The following is a 17353-nucleotide window of genomic DNA, read 5'->3' on the forward strand; positions in this document are numbered from 1 at the left end:
AGGTGAGCATTCAGACAGTCTCGCTGAATCACAGCCACACAGAATCACAGTCACACTGTATCACAGTCACACTGAATCACAGTCACACCTTATCACAAGCGCACTGAATCACAGTCACACTGAATCACAGTCACACTGAATCACAGTCACACTGAATCACAGTCACACTGAATCACAGTCACACTGAATCACAGTCACACTGAATCACAGTCACGCTGAATCACAGTCACACTGAATCACAGTCACACTGAATCACAGTCACACTGAATCACAGTCACGCTGAATCACAGTCACACTGAATCACAGTCACACTGAATCACAGTCACACTGAATCACAGTCACACCGTATAAGACATCTTTGTTCCAAATCTGGCATTGAACCAACCTCCTGTAGTGGCAGGACAATGGCTGTTTGTTTTTATAGAGAAGCAGGCAGGATCACTGTTTTGACATTCTGCCAAATGTCCCAGAATCACCTGAGGACGTCCTGTGATGACATCACAAGAGTTCCACCGTAGCCACTCTGACTGGGGGTCTTATCACCCAGCGGCATCTGAATCCAGGAGAGGAGACCAGTACGCGTTTGCCTCAGGGGTCAGCCAGGCGGTCACTGACCTGCTGTCAGGGGAATCAGAGGAAAGTGTTGGCTCATGTTATATTGTGTTGTATACACCACCACAGAAGATAGCTAACACAGAGACCAATAATATATACAGATTTCTCATAATCTCACACAGACAAACACATCATCCACTCTTACCTGTTGATAACTATAGAAGCAGAATGAGTAGTACTGACAGAACTAGCTAACCCACATACAGTGTGCTTGTATTGGCAGAACATTTGCTGTAAGGACTGATGCTTGTTATTTTCACACGATGACTGTTGCTCAATGGTTACATTCTTGGAATGGCACAATTTACATAAGCATGCAGGCCTTGATCTACTGAGCTACCGGGTGAGTGTACCACAGAGACAGAGTAGTGTGGTTTGTGGGTGTAAGTGACAATATAGTGTGAAAACAGACACAGGAAGTTCTGCTTCAAGTCTAAACGAGAAGATGGCTAATGAAGAAAGACTTTGAGAAAAGTTACGATCAGCAAATTAAACAATTATAAATGATTACTAAACCTGTGATGATTTTGCAAATGAAGTGAGTGATGGGAGTTATACAATTGTGTTTCGGTCAAGTCTACGATTGGAATGTAATTGTGCTTGTACCTAGCTTTCTAGCGTAATGATTATATCAAGGTGTGGTCTTCTGGATTGGCTTTTCCACCGTTGGATGTTTCTACCAGCAAGGTGTTTGTCATAAAGAAAGGAATAGCCCAGTTGGTGTGGAGAGTTTATAGTTTTCTATGAAGACAAAACAAACATGATGCCATAGTGCAGTCTGTGATGTCAAACCTCCCAATGCGCAATCTCATTTGTTTTGCATGGTCCCTGTAACATTCGTCGTCAAGGGTAGACCAAGGAGCAGCGTGATTTGAGTTCATCATATTTTATTGGAATGTGAACCAGCAAAAAAACAAACAAAAATACAATACAACGAACGAAAAGCTTCTTCGTGCAAAAATACATGCAACCAAGCAAAGACAAGATCCCACAACTGAAGGTGGGAAAAAGGGCTGCCTAAGTATGATCCCCAATCAGAGACAACGATAGACAGCTGCCTCTGATTGGGAACCATGCCAGGCCAACAAAGAAATAGAAAACACAGATATACAAAAACTAGAGTACCCACCCTGACCTAACCAGAATATAGAGAATAAACAGGGATCTCTAAGGTCAGGGCGTGACAGTCCCAACTGTCCTGATAAATATGTGCAGTCCATTTCATAATGTTGTCACAATATGGTTTTATTCATATCGTCTCCCATTGGGTTGAATGAATGTAATATACATGTAAAACTGATGATCTTCCTTCAACAACCTTCAGAGAATAAAGTTGTAAAGTGCCGAGATCCACAGTTAAGTGGCACCACTGACAAATAACCACAGGCATCAAGAACAGGTTTAACGCAATAGCAATGTCCAAGAACCCACACTGTCACTCAGTCAACAGTTCGTTTTATACAATTCTGTTTGAAAAAGGCAGTAAAAAAAAATATGGAACAGTGCACAGAAACACATGTTAAATGGGTGTGTGGCCCTTGAAGAGCGCACAAGAGTTATGGTCTAAGAGGGAGATAACCAGATAGAGAAACAGGATATAGAATGTAGGAGTAAAGGACAGAATGTAAATAAACTAGCCCAGGGTTCACTAATTCCTCCCAATGGATTCTCCTCTTATCACTAAGAACAACTACACCCCGGTTACAACATAATGCTACCATCAGACAGCAAACAGAAAGCTAGGCACTTTTTTCATATTAACTTTACAGGCCATGTTTAAAAGTGTACTGGCAAATATGCACAGCTATATATTTCCCCCTCCGTGGCCCTTATTGAGTGCTTTAACAAGCTCCATGCTGTTCTCTATGTCGGTAGAGGAGTGGAAAGAGCAGGGGAAGAGGTCATGGGTGTGAATGCACAGTAAACACTACATTCTGGTGACTGCTGAGGAGACACATAATCAATATTTAGCTATGTGGATGTAAATTGGATATAAAAATGTTTGACAGTGGCTTGAATCCACATCTCTCATTTGAAGGTGTACCTGTGAATGGTAAGGGATGTGAGATGAGGATTTCATGGAACATTGCATTGCGTCTTTTGTATGTTTGCATAAAAGCAACTCGTTGTTACTGTAAATGAAATGATGGCGTGGAGACTTGTATTCCATTAGGGCAAGCATCTGTCACTGATGTCCTTCGGCTTCAGTTTGAAAACTCAAACAACGTAAGTAGGTCTATAGTGAATCCCAGATCCTGGGTAGGTTCTCCAGGATCCTCCGGCGATGCGAGGGGTTTGACACTCCGGCTGCACGCAGGTCCTCCTCTGTGATGCCACTATGGAGAGGGCAAAGGTCATAAAGGTATCCATAACTGACTTAGACCACTGAGACCAAAATAATCTGTTTCCATTGACTATTATTCTTCCTCTCACCTGAAGTAGTCCAGGTCGTCCCAGCCATTGAGGCTGAGTCCCAGGGTGTAATTCTGCAGACCCAGGGTGCTGAGTAGCTCCCGCACTGTCTCTGGAGCCCCACGGAGGACCTGCATTAGACATCCCCCCAAAACATCCCTCTCAAAATGAGCCCAAACCAAAGTGTTTGTTGCCATATTATTGAGGCTAGGAGTTTTTCCTGATCACGTGAACTTTAAGAAAAACCTTTGGCCCATGACTAGTCCCACTCTACATATTGTGTCTAGTCACCCACCTCTTTCTCCCAGCAGTAGCCTCTCTCGGTAGACATGGCCAGGTCATTCCTCTGGGCCGGTCTCTGGCCTGGTGTGGATGGAGCCCTGAGGTCTACAGGGAAGAAGTCCACCTCACTTAGTGACTTGGCAATCTGCAGGGCTGTGAGGGAGTGGTCCCCTAGGGGCTCAACTGGCTGCTCCGCCACCCAGGGGGCTGAGGCCTGGACGTGGGGCACATGGGTGGATACATAGGGGTAGAGTGAGGTGGGTTTGCTGCTCCTTACAGGGCTGGCTCGTTCCTGTTGGTGCACCCTAGGCTGTTCTCTCCTGGGGGTCTCTCTAATGACAGCGGAGTGGTCCGTGTACATGTTCCTCAGGTACTTGGCAGGCAGGATGGCGTCCTGGACAACATTGTTTTTGCTTGGTTGTGGTTGTATGGGCTGTTCATGATAGTGAGAGGTGGTGGTGGGGTTTGGGGCAGGGGGGACTGGCAATGTTTTTTTTGCTGGGAAGAGCTGATAGGAGGAGTTGGCCTGGGGAGGATGATGGTCATTGGAGGAGGAGTAGCGGGGCAGGATGCCTGGAATCTCGATTTCAGTGAAGTCCGACCTGCGAGCGGACTTCCTGTCATAGCCACGCCCCCCAGAGAGTTTTGGGAGCTGCAGCGCTGAGTCGCCAGCCCAGACCACCTGGGGGTCCCTACGAGGGGGTGGAGCCTCCTCCACCCTGCGCAGGACAGACACACCTTCAAATATGAAGTAAGCGGGGTTTGTGTAACTGCTAGGGGCTGGCTTGGGTGGAGGGGGTGAGGATCTGAAATTAATGGACAAATCATAATGAGACTAAACCATAACTATTTGCCCATCACTAACCAACTACATCTTTAATCAAATGTTGACAATGTATGTTAGTTTCACCGTGAGCGTCTTGAAAAACCAAAATATCCTCACCGGCTGATAGGGGCCTGAGTGGACTGAGGAGACAAGCGTCCCCTCACCAGACCCTTCTCATCCTTCTCGAAGCAGAACCACTCTGAAAAAGCCAAACAGGTGTTTACTGGACATGCTCTAACTCATGTCTTCTTCATATGTTCTGTGTTGTCTGGGGTTAAGACCCAGACTAGCATGTGGTGGCAGTGTTTGCGTGTTGCCATGGCAATGTGTGAGGCTTGACCTATAGGGTTAAGGGCATCCACTCACACTGTGTCCTTTGAATGTGTCAGGATGCATCTGGTCAGGCTCAGCCAGGGAGGAGCCAAAAGAGGATGCCAGGGCAGAGACCAGAGAGAGAGAAAGCCTTGGATTGTTGAGGAGCCAAATAGAGGAAGTCGGGGCAGAGACCAGAGAGAGAGAAAGCCTTGGATTGTTGAGGAGCCAAATAGAGGAAATCAGGGCAGAGACCAGAGAGAGAGAAAGCCTTGGGTTATTGAGGAGCCAAAAACAGGAAGTCGGGGCAGAGACCAGAGAGAGAGAGAAAGCCTTGGGTCATTGAGGAGATAAAAAAAGAGGAAGTCAGGGCAGAGACCAGAGAGAGAGAAAGCCTTGGGTCATTGAGGAGATAAAAGATAGGAAGTCGGGGCAGAGACCAGAGAGAGAGAATGCCAAGATGTGGATCATTGAGGAACCAAATAGAGGAAGCATTGAAAGATACACAGGAGAACCAGAGGGCACATGGACTGTCACGATGGAAACCCAGCGAGAAGCAATAGTACGAGCAGAGTGAAGAGAGGAGAGCAGAGTGAAGAGAGGAGACTAAACGAGAGGAGAGCAGAGTGAAGAGAGGAGACTAAACGAGAGGAGAGCAGAGTGAAAAGAGGAGAGCAGAGTGAAGAGAGGAGACTAAACGAGAGGAGAGCAGATTGAAGAGAGGAGAGCAGAGTGAAGAGAGGAGACTAAACGAGAGGAGAGCAGAGTGAAGAGAGGAGACTAAACGAGAGGAGAGCAGAGTGAAAAGAGGAGAGCAGAGTGAAGAGAGGAGAGGAAGAGTGAAGAGAGGAGAGGAAGAGTGAAGAGAGGAGGGAAGAGTGAAGAGAGGAGAGCAGAGTGAAGAGAGGAGAGCAGAGTGAAGAGAGGAGAGCAGAGTGAAGAGAGGAGACTAAATGAGAGGAGAGCAGAGTGAAGAGAGGAGACTAAACGAGAGGAGAGCAGAGTGAAAAGAGGAGAGCAGAGTGAAGAGAGGAGAGCAGAGTGAAGAGAGGAGAGCAGAGTGAAGAGAGGAGAGGAGACTAAACGAGAGGAGAGCAGAGTGAAGAGAGGAGACCAGAGTGAAGAGAGGAGAGGTTGGCAGGATGGCAGCAGGCTAACCTACCGTAGATCTTCTCACGTGTACCTCGCCGGTCCTTGGGCACGTGGACCCTGACCCGACCACGTATGGAGCCCATCTCCTCGCCCCGGTGGGTCAGAAACATCTCAAACTGCTCCGCCGTGCCGATGAGGGAGCGCAGCGCCACACAGCACTCACCTACAGGACCAACAGTAGGATCAACAGTGAAGTGGGATGAAGCTTCTTTCTCCCGTAATGGTTAAGATTAAGACTTGGAGAAGGTAAACTGATCTGTGCCTGAAATACACTTGTCAATGAATAGGTTTCAAGGGGGCGTTGATTGACTTCTTGCAAAATGACTGATGAGAGGCAAAGTAGTGAATGGTGGTGGTTATGAACATGAAGGGAAGGACTTATGGGCTCTGGAGTGGGGCAGTGTTCTAAGGCACTGCATCACAGTGCTAGCGGCATCACTACAGCTCCTGGTTCGATCCCGGGCTGTATCACAACCGGCAGTGATCGGAAGTCCTATAGGGCGGAGCACAATTGGCCCAGCGTCATCCTGGTTAGTGTTTGGCCGGTGTAGGCCGTCTTTGTAAATAAGAATTTGTTCTTAACTGACTTGCCAAGTTAAATAAAGGTGAAATAAAAGACTCATGACCAACCGTATGACTCAAACCCATCACATGACTTGACGCACAGCAGGAGGTGCTGATCCTGAAGGAACTCCATGTCAGAGACGATCGGGAGAAGCTATGATATGTAGACACACACAAAGATTAGCTACAGTGCATTCAATTTTTTTTTTTTCTCCTCATCAATCTACATTTTTTGCAATATCACATTTACATAAGTATTCATACCCTTTACTCAGTACTTTGTTGAAGCACCTTTGGCAGCAATTACAGCCTCAAATCTTCTTGGGTATCAAGCTTATCACACCTGTATTTGGGGAGTTTCTCCCATTGTTCTCTGCAGATCCTCTCAAGCTCTGTCAGGTTGGATGGGGAGTGTCACTGCACAGCTATTTTCAGGTCTCTCCAGAGATGTTCGATCAGGTTCAAGTCCGAGACCTGTCCCGAAGCAACTGTCATAACTGTTGACTTGGCTGTGTGCTTAGGTTTGTTGTCCTGTTGGAAGGTGAATCGTAGCCCAAGTCTGAGGTCCTGAGAGCTCTGGAGCAGGTTTTCATTAAGGATCTCTCTGTACTTTGCTCCGTTCATCTTTCCCTCGATCCTGACTAGTCTCCCAGTCCCTGTTGCTGAAAAACATCCCAACAGCATGATGCTGCCACCACCATGCTTTACTGTAGGGATGGTGCCAGGTTTCCTCCAGACGTGATGCTTGCCATTCAGACCAGAGAATCTTGTTTCTCACGGTCTGAGAGCCCTTTAGGTGCCTTTGGCAAACTCCAAGAGGGCTGTCATGTGCCATTTACTGAGGAGTGGCTCCCGTTGGGCCACTCTACCATAAAGGCCTGATTGGTGGAGTGCTGCAGAGATGGTTGTCTTTCTGGGAGGTTCTCCCATTTCCACAGAAGAAATCTGGAGCTCTGTCAGAGTGACCAACGGGTTCTAGGTCACCTCCCTGACCAATGCCGTTCTCCCCGGATTGCTCAGTTTGGCCGGGCGGCCAGCTCTAGGAAGTCTTGGTGGTTCAAACTTCTTCCAGTTAAGAATGATGGAGGCCACTGTGTTTTTGGGGACCTTCAATGCTGCAGATATTTTTTGGTACCCTTCCCCAGATCTGTGCCTCGACACAATCCTGTCTCGGAGCTCTATGGACAATTCCTTTGACCTCATGGCTTGGTTTTTGCTCTGACATGCACTGTCAACTGTGGGACCTTTATATAGACAGGTGTGAGCCTTTCCAAATCATGTCGATTCAATTGAATTTACCACAGGTGGACAGCAATGAAAAACATCTCAAGGATGATCAATGGAAACAGGATGCACCTGAGCTCAATTTCGAGTCTCATAGCAAAGGTTCTGAATACTTATGTAAATAAAGTATTTCTGTTTTTTATTGTTCATAAATTAGCAAAAATGTCTAAAAAGCTGTTTATGCTTTGTCATTATCTGGTATTGTGTGTAGCTTTATGACGAATATGTGGAAAAAGTGAAGGGGTCTGTATACTTTCCTAATGCATTGTATGTGTCTTTGGGATGGGTCTGGTGATCTGTCTCCAGATTGATTTATTTACCTTGGGCAGCTGCTTGGAAGACCAGCCCAGTTTGAGGAAGCAAGGCACGTCACAGCTCTGTGAGTCATTCTCTACGGAACGGCGGACCTCTGCAAGAAAACAAAGTCATTCATCACGTCATTATATTACAGAACTTCAGATGAATTATCTGAGAAAATATTATGAAGAACAAAGCACCGTCAAGGCAGGATGAGTGGAACTCAATGAAGAACTTGGCTTTGCCGGCTGTCTTCACAATAGCCTCGATGCCCTCTAACTCTATCCAGGCCCTCTCCATGCTCAAGCTTGGCTCTGTTTGGAGGCATTAAAGGGCCACAAGCTAGCATAAACGTTATATTATCTTACATCTATTAATTCAAACGATTATGCCAAAATAACTACAATGACTTCACCTATTTTGATCTTTGATGTCACCCCTACATGGAACGTGGCGAAAACAGGCGAGTGGTCACTGGTGAAGATGTCATCTGTACAACCTGGAGACAGACACAGAGATCTCAGTCATAATGATACATAACAGTCATAATGATGCCGACCTGTCATAATGATACATAACAGTCATAATGATACATAACAGTCATAATGATACAGACCTGTCATAATGATACCGACCTGTCATAATGATACAGACCTGTCAGAATGATACAGAACAGTCATAATGATACATAACAGTCATAATGATACCGACCTGTCATAATGATACCGACCTGTCATAATGATACATAACAGTCATAATGATACATAACAGTCATAATGATACAGACCTGTCATAATGATACAGACCTGTCATAATGATACAGACCTGTCAGAATGATACAGAACAGTCATAATGATACATAACAGTCATAATGATACCGACCTGTCATAATGATACCGACCTGTCATAATGATACAGCCCTGTCATAATGATACAGCCCTGTCATAATGATACAGCCCTGTCATAATGATACAGACCTGTCATAATGATAGAGCCCTGTCATAATGATACAGCCCTGTCATAATGATACAGCCCTGTCATAATGATACAGCCCTGTCATAATGATACAGACCTGTCATAATGATACAGACCTGTCATAATGATACAGCCCTGTCATAATGATACAGACCTGTCATAATGATACAGCCCTGTCATAATGATACAGACCTGTCATAATGATACAGCCCTGTCATAATGATACAGACCTGTCATAATGATACAGCCCTGTCATAATGATACAGCCCTGTCATAATGATAGAGCCCTGTCATAATGATACAGCCCTGTCATAATGATACAGCCCTGTCATAATGATACAGCCCTGTCATAATGATACAGACCTGTCATAATGATACAGACCTGTCATAATGATACAGCCCTGTCATAATGATACAGACCTGTCATAATGATACAGCCCTGTCATAATGATACAGCCCTGTCATAATGATAGAGCCCTGTCATAATGATACAGCCCTGTCATAATGATACAGCCCTGTCATAATGATACAGCCCTGTCATAATGATACAGCCCTGTCATAATGATACAGACCTGTCATAATGATACAGCCCTGTCATAATGATACAGACCTGTCATAATGATACAGACCTGTCATAATGACACCGACCTGTCCATTATCATTATGCTGTTAAGTGTACCATCAAATGAGCACTCTTATGTCACTGATGATGACTTCAGTACTCTATGTTGTTCGACATGATCATCAAAACCTGTGGCATAGACTAAACTAGCCATCCTTTAATGACTGTGATGGTGCATGGTGAGTATACTGTGTTTGCTGATGGAAGTCAAAAGCATGGCCCTGGAGTCAGAGCCGCGGTGAGGAAATGACTGTTCATCTGAGGACCACAGACCAGAGGACGTAGGAGTTGCCAATCATACCTTAACAGGGCCTCTCACATTTTACAGGAAAACAATGAAAGAAATGGCCACGAAATGTCTCATTTTGGAATGCCACAGGAAATAATACTATGATATCCAATTTGCTGTGTCTAAATGCTAAACCACAATGCTGTTATGTCTGAGGATAATGTTATGAACCTAAAAAAAAATGTCCTAAACTTAAACCCACCATAGGAGTTGCAGGTGATATGTGTCTCTGAGTAGGACTTCCACAGAATCCGGTCACACCATGATGGCACATTGACACGCACCTGTTGACACAGAACAGAATAATGACTATATGTAAAGTCTGTTTTTGTTAGATGTGGGGTATGTGAAAATAGAATTGATTCAAAATTGAATTATACAATGAAGGGAACCCTGCACTCCAATCCTACCAGCCATTTCAGCCTGTGAGGTATTATTAACCCCGTGACCCCTGTGACCCCCATTAAAACCGATTGGGTTACACATAAAGGAAGTCCGGTAGGGAGCTATAAGTCTCTGTTTAGTCTATTTAGGGGTGTATGGTAGCATTATGAAATGTACTTATTTGTCGACTGCTTCACAAGTAATGCTTGGTGTGGATTACTCATCACTTTGGGATTTAACGTCATTCAGACAACAGCATGACGTGGGACATGATGTAGCTCTGAGAGGTTGTGTCAGAGAGTGTCACAGGGAGGTAGACTCACGCCAGAGGTCTTGTACTTCTGCCACAGGTAGCTGTCCCTGGACCCCCTCTCGTACCGATAGGTGGGCGGGAACACAATCTTCTCTTCCTCTTAAACCAGGACAAAGGGAGAGAAATGGAGAGAGAGATATAGGATATAGAGAGATGGGAGAGAGAGAGAGAGATAGGAGAGATACCACAGTGTGCCATACAACCCATGTTTATTTATCTTCCCTTTTGTACTTGAACTATTTGCACATAATATGACATTTGACATTTGAAATGTCTTTATTCTTTAGAAACTTTTTTGAGTGAAATGTTTACTGTACATTTTGCATTGTTTATTTCACTTGTGTTTATTATCTATTTCACTTGCTTTGGCAATGTAAACATGTTTCCCATGCCAATAAAGCCCTTCAATTGAAATTGAAGTGGAGAGAGAGAGATGGGAGAGAGAGGGGGTAGATTCTGAGACAAAAGCAATGAAGAGGAGAATTGACTGAGCAGAATCAATAACACAGCTATTTTCACCCACACATAAACAAACAGTTTGACATCAACTGGGAGGAGGACGAGGAGCAGTAGGATGCTACTCACTGAAATGGAGAAAGGCCTTTCTCTTGTGTCGTTCTTGTGTTAGCTGATCAGCACACATGAGCTCATCAAACTCCCGGTTGGACACGTGTTTCAGAATGTCCTGTAAAACGGGAACGGCCATGAGGGGAACTCAGATTCAGTGTAAGAGAAAGCAAGGCAAGGCTCTGGGTCTATGGAGATTCTTGTTTTCCGGGTTACACGACATGTGATCTATTTTCTGGGGGCACAATCAAAGAGGAGACGGGTCTGTCTGACCTGTACGTCCAGGTCCAGCCTGTAGTTGAGGTCTCCACACCAGAAGAGATGTGTGAAGCGCAGGCTCACGTCAAAGGCACTGAGCTGCCGGTCACCCAGGGACAACAGCCTGACGATGTCGGCAAAGTTCTGGTTCCTCCTGACAGGACCACAGGCACAGGGACATTTAGGGGCACACATAGATATGCTGCACGCATACAGTAGAAACATTCACACACTGTACAGCCCTGGCATGTCACACCATACACATCAATCTGATGACATCTGTGTTGAACAGCCAAATGTTCTACCAGTCAACCAGCCGGACGTAGGAAACTGCTGTGCATACCTGACTACTTTCTCACTGCCAGAGGTCAGATGGCAGTTGACAAACCCAAAAGAGGTACTGTTGAAGAGGAAGGAGACCCCAACAGCACCCTTATTTCCTGGAAGCAGATCCATTTTAAAGGTTAAACTGAGTAATTAAAAACACATTTCATTCCTCTTCATCATGATGCTCTGTTGTCTTTGGAAGTTGGCCACCGTGTGGTTTTCTGAGAGAAGGAGAAGGAGGGTGTGGTGTTATGGGTAGCCGACCCATAATCGACCCAAGTAGAGGCCTGGCATCATACCCAGTGTGTTCCCCAGGCCAGTCTTCACACTGGCTGTGTTCACATGGCTGATGCGACTCTCGTGCTCCGGCTTCACAAACACTGCCAGCCTCATGTTCCACAGGGACTGTACTGCCACCTGCAGGACACATCACCACAGTACACTATAACAGAGCAATTTTATTTTTCCTTTATTTAGCTAGGCAAGTCAGTTAAGAACAAATTCGTATTTACAATGACAGCATAGGAACAGTGGTTTAACTGCCTTTAACAGGGGCAGAACTACAGATTTTTACCTTATCAGCTCAGGGATTCAATCTAGCAACCTTTCGATTACTGTCCCAACGCTCTAACATCCAGGCTACCTGCCGCCCCAATCAAGACACAGGCATAGACATATGTTGACAGTACTGCTGTGTAAACAAGACTAAAGTAATAATAACATATACGGTGTCTTGATTTTTCATGAAAGTATCGTAATCACAGACATTTGTTTTTAGAAGTTCTCTTGTCAAACTCCAGGAAGAATCTGTTAAATGAATGAGAACTCAACGGCAACATGTTATTTTGTTATTTTATAGACATACAGTTTATACACCCTGTGTTATGTACCTCTGGTCGACAACGTGCACATACAGAGAGCAATGGCAAGCAGTACTTGACTTGGAACAGGAGATCACCGGAGCTGAGTACCGGCACCACAAATGTTCTACTGCTTGAGCTTCTGTTCCTCTCACAGAATGTTAGCTCAAATGTATTGTGGAGCTCCTGTTCCTCTCACAGAATGTTAGCTCAAATGTATTGTGGAGCTCCTGTTCCTCTCACAGAATGTTAGCTCAAATGTATTGTGGAGCTCCTGTTCCTCTCACAGAATGTTAGCTCAAATGTATTGTGGAGCTCCTGTTCCTCTCACAGAATGTTAGCTCAAATGTATTGTGGAGCTCCTGTTCCTCTCACAGAATGTTAGCTCAAATGTATTGTGGAGCTCCTGTTCCTCTCACAGAATGTTAGCTCAAATGTATTGTGGAGCTCCTGTTCCTCTCACAGAATGTTAGCTCAAATGTATTGTGGAGCTCCTGTTCCTCTCACAGAATGTTAGCTCAAATGTATTGTGGAGCTCCTGTTCCTCTCACAGAATGTTAGCTCAAATGTATTGTGGAGCTCCTGTTCCTCTCACAGAATGTTAGCTCAAACGTATTGTGGAGCTCCTGTTCCTCTCACAGAATGTTAGCTCAAATGTATTGTGGAGCTCCTGTTCCTCTCACAGAATGTTAGCTCAAACGTATTGTGGAGCTCCTGTTCCTCTCACAGAATGTTAGCTCAAATGTATTGTGGAGCTCCTGTTCCTCTCACAGAATGTTAGCTCAAATGTATTGTGGAGCTCCTGTTCCTCTCACAGAATGTTAGCTCAAATGTATTGTGGAGCTCCTGTTCCTCTCACAGAATGTTAGCTCAAATGTATTGTGCAGCTTCTGCACCTAAATGTAAACAGTACCCTAAATGAGTACAGGCACCTATTTCAGTCCAAGTCAAGCACCATGTACAGTAAATGAACACCAATCATTATTTCAGGATGAATGGGTGAAAGAAAACATACATCAAACAAATATCCCATAAGGCAGGGTTCCCCAATTTGGCCCACGGGTGGTTTTATTTGGCCCACGGGTGGTTTTATTTGGCCCCCGGGTGGTTTCATTTGGCCCACGGGTGGTTTCATTTGGCCCACGGGTGGGTGGATTCATTTGGCTCACGGGTGGTTTTATTTAGCCCACGGGTGGTTATATTTTGGCCCAAGGAGTGGTTTTAATTGGCCCAGGGGTGGTTTTATTTGGCATGCAGGTGGTTTTATTTGGCACATGGGTGGTTTTATTTGGCCCACGGGTGGTTTTATTTGGCCCACGGGTGGTTTTATTTGGCCCACAGGTGGTTTTATTTGACTGGAAAAACACCAGGAAATCAGCTCCAAGTGATTTTTATTTAAGAAATCAATGTCCAAGTATTCCCACCCATAATAGAGAGACAAGTTATCGTACTCTAATGTCAGCAAGGTTTGAAATGATTATGTTTTAGTCCAACATTATATCTGTTTGGGCTTCTTGTGGTCACTTTGCAGTCTACAAATTATTAGTAGTTGTGTTCCGGCCCCCCGACCATCCGCTCAAGAAAAGAAAATACCCGTGGCTGAATCTAGTTCATAATCCCTGTCATAAGGTGAGCAAGGACATACTACAGACATTCAGAGTGACTGAAAGCTGGGAGAAAGGGAAAACAAGGTAGAGAGAGAGAGAGCGACGGCGACAGAGCTGCACATACAGTAGAGAGCGAGAGAGAGCGAGAGAGAGAGAGAGAGAGAGAGAGAGCGAGAGAGAGAGAGAGAGAGAGAGAGAGAGGCAGAGCGAGAAAACTGAGATAGATGGCGATAAATGGAGACCAAGAGAGGGAAAACTGATGCTCACCTGTTTGTACTCTATGTGAGTGTAGCTGTGTAGGGTAGCCTTGACGTGCTCGGTCCACTCCTTCTCCCCCTGAGAGTTCTCCTGGGTACCCAGGGCATAGATGTCATGAGGCAGCAGAGCTGTGGACTCATCTGGGGTTCGACCCAGGCCACAGCACGTCACCCAGGACTGCAGACTGCGAGGGGGAGGGGAGCCACCTGAACACACAGGCATCAAGATCATTTGTGAGGGGCTAACATAGACCAACATCTAGTGCTCATGTTTCCAATAAGATAATTATGTCTCTCCAGTGTAATAACCCTGTAATAACCAGTGATAGTATTGATGTCAGACAGTAATAGTGAAAGACACTGCTCTAGGACAGTGAGGTGCCATAGGTGTCTTAGTTACCCATGTTCCAGCTGCCCACAAACACAGAGATGACGTCAGGTTCACTCAGACGGGAGTGCCTGGTCTTCATCAGCTGTAGCAGCTGGCAGAACGCCTCCCGTTTCTGGAGGGAAGAGAGAGTGTTCTCAGTCAATGTAAAGACTACAATGGAATCCAATGGATAGAAACACATACAAATCAGAGGGGGCACAAAGTACATGGGGATGGCTGGGATAGATGCCCCCCACCCCCTTGACTGTAAATTTGTAATGTTTCAAACAGCTTTTTCCTGCAATCTAGAGCCATAATCACTATGCTTAAAGGAATGTGAGTCTTATTCAATACATTGCTTGCTTTTCTGAAATCCAACAGCCATGCCAGCTAGGCTACTCTAACTTGATTGTTAGCCTGAAATGGCATCTTGGCAGCTAGTTATGAGGTTGGGAGATTGGGAACCGATCTGGGCTGAAGACAACTTCATAAAATTGCTAGGTGGCTAGAAATATTACAGAGAAACAACAACAACAACAAAACATTAAAGTACATATTTTTTGGACAGGACAAATTTAAGGGGGGCCCCTGCATACAGCTGAATGTAGAACTTGATGTACCCTTGCACTCTCAAACATGAGCTCCAGTGGGTTGTTGTGATGACTGTCCACGACCATGCGCAGCTTGGCTGGGCTGCTCTGGAACTTGACTAGCTGCAGAACTGAAAAATAGGTGAAGCATTTCAGATCACTGAACCTGATCAAACTCAGTCAAGTAACATTAGATATCGTTGTCGTGCTCCTACTCTGTTCATGTGAGACCGTCTCCACTCCAAATGACCCGGCCTTCCTGTCAAACAGCAGCACTCCTGTGTCCACATCCAATGACACTGTCTGTCTGCCGTAACGCACCATCTTAATCTAGACACACACACACACACACACACACACACACACACACACACACACACACACACACACACACACACACACACACACACACACACACACACACACACACACACACACACAGACACAGACAGAAACAGACACACACAGATTATGAAAAACAGGAATCACTGTACCTCAAAGATGATCAAAATATGCCCCCTTAAAAGTGGCCCTTGTCGCTCTCTTTCACCTGAAAGGAGTGGACAGGTATGGGCCTGGAATGGTTCTTGGCTACAGGGACTGGGGCAGGGACAGGAGCTGGAGCAGGAGCTGGAGCTGGAGCAGGGGCTGGAGCTGGAGCTGGTCCAGGGGCTGGAGCTGGAGCAAGAGCGGGCTCAGGTGGAGGGGCAGGCTGCACAGCCAGGTTGTGATTGGTCACAGCATCTTGAAGAGCTTTCAGCACCTGCACAGTCAGAGCATAGAGAGTGTCAGACTGTATAGACCAGTGGTTCCCAACCTGTTTCGGTTCCTGTACCGCCAACTGAATTTTCCTCTGCCCTGAGTACCCCTGAAGTACCACCTCATGTGCATTTTGCCAATCGTGAGTCTTTTCAAGTACCCTCTATTACAGTTTTTTTCGATTGCTAAACAACAGTGGGCACAACTGGAGTCACATGTGCAAAACTCTAACTACAGTCTGCACTACCAACAGTCACCTGAGCTAAACAGTTCACATCACCTGCAAAACTCATTCCAAGCAACACAACTCTTAACACATGGCTCAAAACACACTCAGTGCAGCCAAACACTATGCACAACCCTCACTGAGATAACACACACTGTCACTCAGAACACACTGAGAGTAAAAACACTAGCATCAAACACCAATACAGAAAATACAAACTTTTCATCTTTACAGTTTGAACAATTTCAGTGACTTCATACAAAGTAATATTTTCTTCAAAGAAAAGAGTGACATTCTTTCACATGGTTTATTAAAATTTTTAGAACATAACAATTCTTTAAGGTAAATGAAAATTAGCAGTTTGCTTCAATAGTCTGTAGTAATTTACGGAATTACAGTAATGAGAAAAAAAAGGTACAAACTAAAAGTACATACTGTAATTCGAACAAATAATTGAGGGGCTAATCCTGCCTCTCTCTAGCATCAGGCCACAGGTTTTCTTCAACATCACATCTAATGTTTTCTCTCGCCATGCACCTGGGGAAGAACCTTCTGGAGTGCCTTATCCATCCCTGGCAGCCCTCTGGACTCGTGTCCTCACATCCGGCACGCATGGCTTCCAAAAGAGACATTTGGTCATGTGGGTGGTGACCAAACACTTTCCACCTCCAGGCAGAGAAAAACTCCTCTATTGGGTTGAGGAAGGGTGAATACGCAGGCAGGTACAAAACCATAAATCTGTGATGTGCTGCAAACCAATCTGTGACAGCTGCAGAGTGGTGAAAAGCAACGTTATCGCAAACTATGACAAAAACTTGGGGGTTTCTTACTGGCTCCCCCTGTTCTGCTGACACTAGCTGAGCATAGAGCTGTTCTAGGAAAGCTACAGTGCCTTGCGAAAGTATTCGGCCCCCTTGAACTTTGCGACCTTTTGCCACATTTCAGGCTTCAAACATAAAGATATAAAACTGTATTTTTTTGTGGAGAATCAACAACAAGTGGGACACAATCATGAAGTGGAACGACATTTATTGGATATTTCAAACTTTTTTAACAAATCAAAAACTGAAAAATTGGGCGTGCAAAATTATTCAGCCCCCTTAAGTTAATACTTTGTAGCGCCACCTTTTGCTGCGATTACAGCTGTAAGTCGCTTGGGGTATGTCTCTATCAGTTTTGCACATCGAGAGACTGAATTTTTTTCC

At 45.2% G+C, this 17353-nt stretch overlaps 2 protein-coding genes across 2 annotated transcripts in view; one reads left to right on the forward strand and one right to left on the reverse strand.

The window, feature by feature from the left end:
- The window catches only part of LOC110504958 (arrestin-C), a 149318-nt gene that overhangs the window by 80040 nt on the left and 51925 nt on the right, over positions 1–17353 (forward strand). The window lies entirely within an intron of this gene.
- LOC110504957 (phosphatidylinositol 3,4,5-trisphosphate 5-phosphatase 2B) overlaps positions 1486–17353 on the reverse strand; it is a 36294-nt gene continuing 20426 nt past the window's right edge. The window contains exons 7-26 of the mRNA XM_021583864.3: positions 15714–15926; positions 15379–15493; positions 15194–15294; positions 14604–14706; positions 14214–14410; positions 11779–11896; positions 11496–11592; positions 11168–11306; positions 10913–11012; positions 10338–10426; positions 9833–9914; positions 8160–8243; positions 7945–8058; positions 7768–7856; positions 6230–6317; positions 5610–5762; positions 4253–4334; positions 3323–4115; positions 3049–3158; positions 1486–2951 (exon numbers count right to left, since the gene is read on the reverse strand). Coding sequence (XP_021439539.3) covers positions 2852–2951; positions 3049–3158; positions 3323–4115; positions 4253–4334; positions 5610–5762; positions 6230–6317; positions 7768–7856; positions 7945–8058; positions 8160–8243; positions 9833–9914; positions 10338–10426; positions 10913–11012; positions 11168–11306; positions 11496–11592; positions 11779–11896; positions 14214–14410; positions 14604–14706; positions 15194–15294; positions 15379–15493; positions 15714–15926 — 2967 coding nt within the window. The 3' untranslated portion in view covers positions 1486–2851. The remainder of the gene's footprint in view (positions 2952–3048; positions 3159–3322; positions 4116–4252; positions 4335–5609; positions 5763–6229; positions 6318–7767; positions 7857–7944; positions 8059–8159; positions 8244–9832; positions 9915–10337; positions 10427–10912; positions 11013–11167; positions 11307–11495; positions 11593–11778; positions 11897–14213; positions 14411–14603; positions 14707–15193; positions 15295–15378; positions 15494–15713; positions 15927–17353) is intronic.

The sequence above is a fragment of the Oncorhynchus mykiss genome, chromosome 25 (assembly GCF_057628025.1).
Source record: "Oncorhynchus mykiss isolate SJ-2025 chromosome 25, ASM5762802v1, whole genome shotgun sequence".
Taxonomy (NCBI): domain Eukaryota; kingdom Metazoa; phylum Chordata; class Actinopteri; order Salmoniformes; family Salmonidae; genus Oncorhynchus; species Oncorhynchus mykiss.